The sequence below is a fragment of the Castanea sativa genome, chromosome 5 (genome assembly GCF_040712315.1).
Source record: "Castanea sativa cultivar Marrone di Chiusa Pesio chromosome 5, ASM4071231v1".
Lineage (NCBI taxonomy): Eukaryota > Viridiplantae > Streptophyta > Magnoliopsida > Fagales > Fagaceae > Castanea > Castanea sativa.
This window is the reverse complement of record NC_134017.1, coordinates 57,516,524-57,527,583: the sequence shown is the minus strand read 5'-3', so window position 1 is coordinate 57,527,583 and position 11,060 is coordinate 57,516,524. Positions and strand designations below refer to the sequence as shown.

The following is an 11,060-nucleotide window of genomic DNA, read 5'->3' as shown; positions in this document are numbered from 1 at the left end:
TCATTCTCAAAAATATTCAAGTTAAATATATTTAGAGAATCTCCAATTTATGAGTCAGTCTGTGGGATGGATTAAGCTGCCACTATTCCAAATATTCATTTTAGGTAATAAATAGCATTGTACAAACTCGGTCGTTTGCAAGCAACATGCAACACCAACTCCCATAACCGCTTATCATGATATACAATAACTTTGTGGAATTTGATAGAAATTCATGATTTCGACCTTATTCGAATAGATAGAAATTGATTATGTCAAATAAATCTATCATCTAACAACTTATGTTTACCAATCTACACCCAATTCTCTTGAAAGGAAGAGTTTGTCAATGTACAGGATTACAGGAGCTGATGCAGTGATGTAACTTTGCATTTGAATCCTTGCCGATGGCTCTGAAAGTAACATAGTGCAAATCAATACACCATTACAAATACCATAAATTTAAAAGACAAAAAATAATAATTTAAACCACACAAGCTTTGTCCATGCTAGCTGCCCCCATCCCCTTACTTTTTCTTTTGTTGCTTAGACAAACCTCAATTATCAAAAGCAGTAGTCAAGGATATAAGTACAATTTGGTTTGATTTAATAAGCCCACATCCTTACTCTCTCCTTAACAATGTGAGACAACACCCTCCAACCCCAAAGGTTTTGGAACAATCAAAAAGGTCATTTAAGTAAGATGGGTATGAATTTTTCAAAACAATTCCTAAATTTGATTCAAATACTAAAAGCATTTGAACAGACGTGCATTTTTTTTTTTTTATGTACTTTACTGAGATTTTCAACTGAGCAATTGTATGGTTGTACCAATTAGTTCATGAACTCACCATCTTCATTGAGCTTCTGCAATAGCTGTGCCTTTGTAGGAAGGGCATACATCCCTGCTGCTACAGCTTTCCTGATAGCCCACCCATGATGGGGAGCAAATACCTGTGCATAAGCCTTAGATGCTGGATCCTTTAGGGAATTTCCCCTGCCAAACGATAATCAGGAACTGTTAACTTTGTCTATCAAATTAACCACATCACATTGATTTAAGCATCAAGATCACTCAAGTTAATATTTGTAACAGATTTCTGAATTTCTAGGCAAAATGGAAAACTGATTATCAGATGCATGGTACATTAACTTTTTATGTCTAATCCCTTCCTGGATTTATAGCCCTTTTGGGAAAGATATGTTGTCAAAATTAAAGCATTTGCCAACCAAGTTCAAAGCATTACTATCTCTACTTGCTTTGAGGGAATACGAAAAGATTTTATTGTTAAATAATTTTCTTTGGTAAGTAATAAGGATAGTATTAATCATGAAAAAAGAGCGAATAAAGCAAATACAACGTGTTCATAATGGTGAACACAAGAAAAAGCAACAAACAACAACAAAGATAGAAAAAGCAGCTTAGGGGATAATACTAAGGGAAGAAAGAAACTCATTGATGGAAGAACAAGTCGAAGAACCCCAGCTCCTAGACCAATCAAACAAAGTACTATGGCATAGAGCTTGTAACTGAACATTCGATTTCTCTTTAGCCTTAATGGAGCGCCGATTTCTTTCCATCCAAACAACCCACATCAAACAACCAGGAACCATATTTCAAATGTCCGATGAAAGTTTCCCCAGACAAAAACTCCAACAAGACACTAAACTCTCCACGGAACCTGGCATGACCCATTGGATCCCAAATACCTGTAACATTCATATCCACAATGAGTGAGCAATAGGACTAGAATCTTCAAGAGGAAGGCATATCTATTTCCATCATTTTTGTACCAACAACTAATACCCTATAGACCCACTAAAATCAACTAAGAAATCTATTTCCTAAGATTTCACTGAGAAAGACTACCAACCTACCATCTTTCCTAGACCCCACAGAAGCAAATTGCTGAAGTCTTGTGCACTGGCTACAAAGTTGTACCAACAACTAAAAAATCAACGGAAGTTATTAATACGTTACATCATTAGACCTCCTTAATTAGTTGAATCACAAAAAAGATCTTTCACCACCCCCCCCCCACTCCATTTCCCTAAAAATTAATTAATACCTTCAACAGTAGGAACGGATACTTTGAATTTTGCTTGAAGTAGTGGGACAAAAACCAAGTGTGGTAGATCATACTGAAACTAAACTTCATGGAAGGTTTGATAATACCTTTCATTTTTTTCTTGGTAAAATACAGACACATCCCAAGGGTCTGGAACCTATAATCTCACTCCCCCTCCTTACTTTTATAAGAAAAGGCACTTTGAATTAATAAATTAGTAGGAGCTAACCGTTAGCCTCACACCTTCCACTATCCTGGTAGGTTGGTGATGCCAGACTAGTAAAACTGATAACCATGCATGTAGTCCAATGATACTACCACAGAGAGTAGGTAATATACATGGATGAGTCTGAGTACACAAATAGGACAAAAGAATAAGCTTAAAACCTTTCAAGGCACAAGCGCCCAAAAAAAAAAAGAAAAGGAAACCACTCCACCGTAAAAGAGGTCAGGGAAAAATATAGTAACTCGTTGCTCTTTTTTATTGGTAAGTTTTTCCCAAGCTCACCTCAAAAGCAGTACTCTAACACTTCACTTCTGATTTTCCTATATTTCTGGTAAAACTGTTAAGATCCTGATTAAGTTCTCAATGTTTAATTAATTTGGTGGTTCTTCGAGGGAAGCAGGCCTCCTAAGATGGGATGAGATTGAGAAGAGGGGAAGTGTATAGGAAGAACTGAAACTAAATTTTGATTATTCTCATGGATGATCTCTTCAGTATACCAGACAGTCCTTTTATACATCAACTTGAGACTACAACTAAGATATCCTAACTTGTAACTACTTGACAGTTGTGCTAATAACTACTAACAGTAATCCTAACAGCACTCTAATGCACATGTGATCAATTAGAATTACACGTGATAATTATAACAAGCACCTGGTAAAATCTAATTATTACACTCACACAGCAAGTACAGCCTGCACAGCACAACCACGCACCCTCACCACACCATAGCAGCTCCTCTCATGCACATCCTAGCTTAGCTCATGTACTCATAGTAGCTTAATAGGATCTTGACAAAAACCAAATTATTCTATTAGCTGTAAAATACTAGTAACCAATTGGTTCAGTTGGAAGCCAAATTGTCATTCTCACTTTTATTCCTAGGTAAGATCTGAAACTTAAAACTACCTAAGGCCGAAGTATTTAGCATTTGAATCAACCCAATACCATAGCTAAGCACTTAAATCGGCCCTTAAGCCCTCGTTTATCCAAATCCAGCTTTGACCCAATACCATAGCTATGCATGATAGCCTTTCAAACTTCACTTGTTTCTTTAATTCTTTTCTTATCGATAAGTAAGAATTCTTGTGGAGAAGCACCATGAGAGAGAGAGAGAGAGAGAGAGAGAGAGAGAGACTTTTGCAAAGGGAGATTCACTATTCCAAACGAGCAACTTCCCTCCTATGGACACAACATTAAGCATAACAGGACTGGAAATGAATCCCTTAATTTTAATTCCCCTAAAATTCCCCCGAACATTTACCTTGCCTCCATAAAGCTACCCAAAGAACACACCACTGATCCATTTGCATACATTTAAGTACCCCTTGAGACACAAGTGCACCCTCCTAGAATCCTCAGTCCTTGACAAGATAATATTACTAGAAACACATACACACTTTAAGTAAAAAAAAAAAAAATTAGGTACTGCAAGTTTGATCAGAATCAATGGTTACCACAAGTAAAACCAGATCAGATATTTAGCATTGCAAGCCTTAAAATATTATACTTCTACAGTGAAATTTTCAACTCTATAAGTTTGTATTAGCAGAAAATGCCAGCTTATTTTTAAAGCCTCACTTGTTCTATGTACAATTATACTTTTACTTGACGTAATTTTTCAACAAAATAAGCCACTGGAAGTAAAAAAAATCCCATCCAAACACACTCATACTCCTTTGACAACAAATTTGGAAAATAAAATTGAATATTTGATCATAGTAATGGCAATTATATAACCAGTCAAATATTTACCATTGCAAGCTTCAAAATCACATTTCGCATTAACATCCAACCATATATACCCAAAAAAGAAAATAACATTCTGATACATTCAACAGTTTCATCACATAATCAGGTAGATATTTATGCAAATCAGACACAGACGACCCAGATTTACTCAAGTTTTCCTTACTCTATTTTTTTCCAAATCATATGTTAATATCTATCCGGTCCATTTGACAAGGACACTGGTATTTCTTGGCTTGTCCTCTTCACCATTCTTTCATATCTACTACAGCCTCTAATAAAATGAGATTCCACCAATTCTTAGTCTGGCTAACTCTAAAATTAATCAGTTCTAAAGTTCCTCATAAAAGTTTCAATTCGTTTTTCTTTTTGATATGTAAGTTTTGGCCCCAAGGGGAAGTAGAAAGGGAGATTCTAATTAATGACATCCGCTTCACGAGCCATTGTACTCGACCAATTGTGCTACCCCCTTTGAGATTTCACGTAAGTTTTAATTTGAACAAGTAGCTACATCTTGGGAGAAACAATTTCCCCTATTTGATTATACTGTCTTGTAACTACATAATCTAACCCCCCGCGTGTCCATTCCGGACAAGCTGGGGGCACTCCTACATGTCCCCAGCTTATCAAAATAATATTTTGATGGATGCAATTTACTTTGTAAACTTATAATAAACACAAATTTTGCGTATAACCAAAAAAAAAAACTATGTGAAGGAGTTGTGGGTAAAGGTATACATACCCAGTAACTAGCATTTGTTCAAAGAGAACCTTAATCATGTCGATCCCACGTTTGACTCGCAAGAGATTTCTGGTATGACTACCACCTTTCTTCACAGTGTTGGCTTCTACATCTCGCTCAATCATATCCTGCAATGTCCCAATTGACTTCGATGCCTCCACCAGATCATTCACCTGTTATTACAACCAACCAAATCAATCAATTAATACCAAAACCTTCGAATCATTCATGCAGTAATCATACTATCCAAAACCCAAGAGCTTACCTTGGCGACGTAGTCCATCTCAGCGAACTTGAAGGCGATGCCCAAGCAACCGAAGAGAGGCGAGATGAGAGTGCAGGCTCGAGAGAAAGACGCGACCTTGACATCATCTGGGGTTTGGGAATTCACGGTGGCTTCGAGCTCCTTGAAGGCCTCGGAGATTTTCCTCAGAGGCTTATGGTTATCGGCCATTTGGTCAGCTTTGGTTGTGTTCTGAGAAAGATGAGAAAACAATGTTGTTTGCTTGATTTCTTGTTATTGGTCGTTGTTCACTTGTTTGAATTGGAATAGACTTTTCACGCGGTATTTATTAATATAGAAAGATGCTTATAAATAGAAGTCTTTTTGCTTCTAGAATACGCCACTTTTATTTTTTTGATTGGAGGATGGAAAATAAGATGGTTAACGTTTTAATTATGATAGGGATCTTTTTCAACGTTACTCGTCCGACACCATTAACTCGTCCGACATGTAGTATACTATGGTTGGCTACCACTTTAGTTTTCATGAAATTTTTCCTCATCAAGATATTGTTGATTCTTTAAAAGTACGGACATGGATATGGGAATAGGTACAAGTCCAAGCTATAATTTGGACCAAAAAAAAAATTTTATTTTTAGATCCCTTTCCATTTTAAAAATTGTCTATTGTCATCCAGAGTGTAAGTTAAAAAACAATGTGTAAAAGCAAAATGGTAAAAAATTGAAAGTAAAAAGAAAAATTAATATTCATGGGTTGAAATTAAAATTGACTTTTAAAATTTTTAATCTTAATCATTGATTTTTTTATTGTATGAGAAATAGTCCTAGGTCTCAATTTGGAGAAAGTATATCGAGTATATGCAGCATCTTTCTCTCATAGCAGGTTGATCTCACAAACCAATAGACAAGTAAGGACTTGACCTCCTACAGTCCTACTCATATGTATAGACCACGGCACGCTACACCAAAAGGCCTTTCTATAACCCCGTATCCACTCCACTAAGTATAAGGATATTGATCTTGGTGCCACTAAGCTACGACCTCCATTATGTTGTGTCTATATTCCAGAGAACGCGGTCATTCTATACCTCTATATAAACATCAAGACATCACAATTTCTAGGTAGGTGAAAACACAATATTCTAATTAATACGTTATTGGAATTCTTGGAGATCATCGTGAGTTTCTAACTTAACCTTTGCAGGATCTTCAGCTGGCACCACATTGGTGCACTATGTAGGTATTTCACTCTTCAGATTTTTTTGACATCATGGGTTTGGACGGTTGACATCATCAGGATCTTTAGATTATTTATTGCCCAAGAAATCAAGGATTTTGACGACTTGGTCGACCCTTGTCATTTGTTCAAATTCTACATTGGGCCCAAACCTTTCGAGTACATGTTAGAGAAGATTCGTCAAGAAGAAAAAAGGAAATTCGTCTTTGTAAGTCTTCTCGTCATTTTGTAAGATTACTCGCCTTCCTCCTTTTATTAGCAGAGATGGCTACTAGGTACATTAAGGAGAAGTATGCCCGCATTAGAGGATGAAAAATAAGCCCTTATTCCAGCTTGTCGCAGATCCAAAAAGGCGAAAGCTCCACGAAGAGAAAGGTGACACAGTGGTTTCCCCATCTATCCAAATTATCTCGTCCTCTCCAACTCTATTTGTTGAAGTTATGGCTTCTACTCCTCCAACCACTCGCTTGAAGGGAAAGAGTAAAGTTGGGAAGAGTGTTTAGGACGATCTAGCTACAGCCCTTGGACGAGCTCATAATGTGATTACCGATGATGAGCTCAAAGGTCTGATGTCTATTCCTTCCCATGAGTTAGTTAGTCGTCATACCCACAAGTTGGTGCAAGTATAAACCTCTCTCTCTCTCTCTCTCTCTCTCTCTCTCCCTCTCTCTCTCATCAATCTTATTGTAACCTTCTCTTTTTTTTTTTAATTTTTCTTCAAGTTCTTGGAGAATCTTTATGCTTGACGACAAATTACCTTAATAATGAAGAGAAGGTCATGGTGGCTAACTCCAAGTTGGAGTCTATTGAAGTAGAAAGTTCAAGACTGAGGAAGGACCTGATTGAGGCTATGGACGAGATGAACAAGGCAAGGGAGAAGATTAAGGAACTCAGTGAAGCCTTGAGAGTGGAGAAGATGCTCATCATTCAGAAAGACGAGGAGATCCAAGCCACTCTTTTGAAGACTGATACTGAACGGGAGAAGGTCATCCAACAGTTCATGAAGTTTGAGCATTTTTCTAATCTCTAATTCATCCAATATTTCATGGCTTTGAGCTTCTGCGTAGATGGACGATGAAGCATCACAGCCCAGCCGCGAAATTTTCAAACCTCGACTTCGAAACTATTGACATTGAAATTCTTGCTACCAAGGCTAAGGAGTAGGAAGAAGCAACTGCTGCTGCTATTGGAGGGGCGAATGTCGCTGTCGCTAAAGGAGCTGACCTGGGTCAGAGAGGCGAGACCGTTGCTCCTTCTATTTAATATAATTTACTCTATTTTCTAAACAATGGTTGCCTCTTTGTTTTGACGTTTTCACTTGACTGCTTTTGATTGCATACCTTGTTTGGTAATTTCCTTTTGAGTGTTTACACTGGCTAAGTTTTTTGTTTATCAATGATTTTTCCTTAGAATTTCTCATATGATTAAAGCCTTCTTGCAGAAGAATTTACACCTTTGATCTTGACGATCTACTCCTGCCCCATAGAGTTTGTATCTTTGAGAGCTTTATTCACAAGCTACTTTGGAATTTTGCATCTTGAACTTGCTCAGGAGGAGTTTTTGATGACCATGATTTCAAACTTGTCTTTTAGATAGAGTTTTTCCACTAAACCTCGTCATTTGAAGACAGATTTTTCACCATGAACTGTATGGCTTAAACTCGTCATTGGTAGACAGAGTTTTCTTCATGAATTTTATGATTTAAACTCTTCATTGGTATACAGAGTTTTTACCATGAATTTTAAAACTTAAACTCGTCATTGGTAGATAGTTTTTATCATGAATTTTATGATTAAAACTCGTCGTTGGAAGACAAAGTTTTTATCATGAATTTTATGATTTAAACTCGTTGTTGGTAGATAGAGTTTTATCATGAATTTTATGATTTAAACTCGTCTTAGGTAGACAGAGTTTTTATCATGAATTTTATGATTTAAACTCGTCATTTGTAGACAGAGTTTTTACCATGAATTTTATGATTTAAACTTGTCATCGGTAGACAGAGTTTTTACCATGAATTTTATCTTTTAGAGACTCCACTGATATGCTTGCTTTGTATAGCTTGTGCGTAGTAATTAGATACGCATGTTAAGGACTTGGTCTTTGAAAAGAAATGGCTTAGAGACTCCTTATTTGCTTTATTCACCCTTGCTTACGAGAGTATTACAAAGGTAAAACTCAACAAAGTAAAATAAATGCCAACTCAACAAAGGAAAAAATGCAAAAAATAGAAAATGCTTGCAACTAAAATAAAGTCTCGCTTATCTGCCAGTGAGTAAGACAAGGTATTCCAGGTGTTGGAATTTATTAGCATCGGTACTTTTACTTGTAGTACTTCTTAAGATGCTCTGCGCTCCAAGGATGAGGCAAAGGGTTACCGTCGAGGTCTTCCAAGTAGTAACTTCCCCTTCTCGAGTAACGGATGACCTTGTACTGACCTTTTCAATTGGGGCCTAGCTTCTCTTGGGTTAGGTCTCTGGTGGCTTGTGAGACTTTTCCTAGAACCATATCCCTAGGATTAAACCTTCTTAGCTTCACCCTTTCATCATGGTAATTCGACATTTTCTGGTGGTACAAAGCCATCATTTGAGCCACATCGTCTCTAACCTCAGACAAGCAATCCAAGGTAGGGGAAACCCCCCTTTTGTATAGTTCGTCATTCAAGATAGTGAATCTCGACAACCTGACTCTAATCTTCCTGGCCTTTGACAGGTCTAATGGGAGTCTCTTGTCTTTGATATAAGCCAAGATTGGGTCCATCTAGTTGCTCATGGATTGGACATGAGATACATGCAACCCTCTATGCTTGGGACGGTTTGCACTTCCATGTCTAGCCCAAGTTTTACTATACTATTGTTGGACGAGGCCAACCTAGCCACTTCGTCAACTTCTAAATTCTCATCCTTTGGTACTTGGTCAATCCTAACATCATCAAAGTGAGAAATTAATTGATTGGTCAGTTTTAAGTACCTTTTCATTCTGTCTTCCTTCACTTCATACTCATTAATTATCTGCCCCACAACTAACTTTGAATCTGTATTCAACTTAAAATTTCTGACCCCTAGAGCTTTTGCTACCCTCAAGCTAGTGAGAATTGCCTCATACTTCACTTCATTATTCATTGCTGGGAATTGAAGCTGGACCCTGTACTTGAGAACATCCTTCTCAAGAGAGAGGAGAATCACGCCTACACCCCCAACACCTGCGGCTGAAGACCCATATGCATGTATCATCTAGTACTCTGCCTTTAGGTCAAGATCCATCATGGTGAACTCAATAACGAAGTCAGCCAATGCCTCAGCTTTGATAGCAATTCGTGGCTTGTACTCAATATCAAACTGAATCAGCTCAATTTCCTATTGAACCATTCTCCCGACTACATCGGGTCTACTCATGGCTTTCCATATAGGCTGGTCCGTCATGACCAGGATGGTCTAAGCCTGGAAGTATGGACGAAGCTTTCTTGATGCGACGATTAAGGAGAAAGCCATCTTCTCTATCCATGGGTATTTTTCCTCAACACCTTGGAAAGCTTGACTTATGTAATAAACTGGCCGTTAGACTTTGAGCTCTTCACGGATCAATGCTAAGCTGATAGTCGCTTGTGACATAGCTAGGTAGAGAAACAAGTCTTCCCCTTCTATAGACGAACTTAAGAGTGGTGGTCTGGATAAATATTCCTTGAGGCTCTGGAAAGTGGCTTCACATTAACCTGTCCACTAGAAGGCATACTTTAATGTTTTGAAAAAAGGGAGGCACTTATCCAATGTTGTGGAGACAAATCTATTCAAGGCTACCGCTTGTCTAGTCAACCTAGGCACCTTCATCACATTTCTCGGTGAAGCTATGTCGATTATGGCTTTAACTTTCTCTAGGTTGGCTTTGATTCCTCACTGGGATACCAAGAACCCAAGAAACTTGCTCGATGAAACTCCAAATACACACTTTGTTGGATTTAGCCTCATCTAATATTTCCTGAGAGTATCGAAGGTTTCCCTAAGGTCGTCTAGATGGGAATCTGCCATCTTGCTCTTGACGAGCATGTCATCTACATATACCTCCATATTCTGCCCTATCTGTTTGCTAAACATCTAATTTACCTGCCTTTGGTAGGTAACTCCTGCATTTTTGAGTCCGAATGGCATGACCTTGTAGTAGTATACTCCCTGGTTGGTGACGAAAGCTATTTTTTCCTAGTTTTCCTTGTCCATGCGAATGTAGTTATAACCTAAAAATGCACCCATGAAAGTTTGCAACTCATAACCAGTTGTGGAATCTAAAAGCTTATCAATCTTAGGAAAAGGAAAACTATCTTTAAGGCAAGTGTTGTTAAGGTCCATGAAATCCACACACATCCTCCATTTCCCGTTAGACTTTTTCACCATGATGACATTAGCGAGCCATTCGGGACAGAAGACTTCTTGAATAAAACCTGCAGTTAACAGTTTTTCTACCTCTTCCATAACAACTTTGTTCCTCTTTGGAGCAAAGACCCAACGTTTCTGCTAGACGGGCTTCTTCATCGAATCAACATTCAAACAATATTCTATCACCCTATCATCTATTCCCAGCATATCCTCATGGGTCCAAGCAAAAACATCCAGATTTTCTTGCAAAAACTCTATTATCTTTCCTTTCATTAAGGAGTTGAGTTCCCCACCTACCTTGGTGACTTTCAAAGGATTTCCTTCCACCATTTCTACATCCTCCAGTTCTCTAGTCAATTTCACAGGTTCTTCTTCCACTATCCAGGCATGGTTCTCTTTGGAGGCTAGTATTGCCTGATAACATTCTCGAGCTAGCAATTGGTCTCCA

General features: G+C 37.9%; 1 protein-coding gene across 1 annotated transcript; it reads right to left on the bottom strand.

Moving 5' to 3' along the window:
- LOC142637198 (accelerated cell death 11-like) lies at positions 1-5,333 on the bottom strand. Its single transcript, XM_075811486.1, has 4 exons — positions 5,031-5,333; positions 4,766-4,938; positions 831-976; positions 1-392 (listed from the first exon to the last, which is right to left on the bottom strand). Exons 1-4 carry the CDS (start codon positions 5,217-5,219, stop codon positions 286-288), a joined length of 615 nt encoding a protein of 204 aa, XP_075667601.1. The 5' UTR covers positions 5,220-5,333; the 3' UTR covers positions 1-285.
- Positions 5,334-11,060: the final 5,727 nt, after the last annotated feature.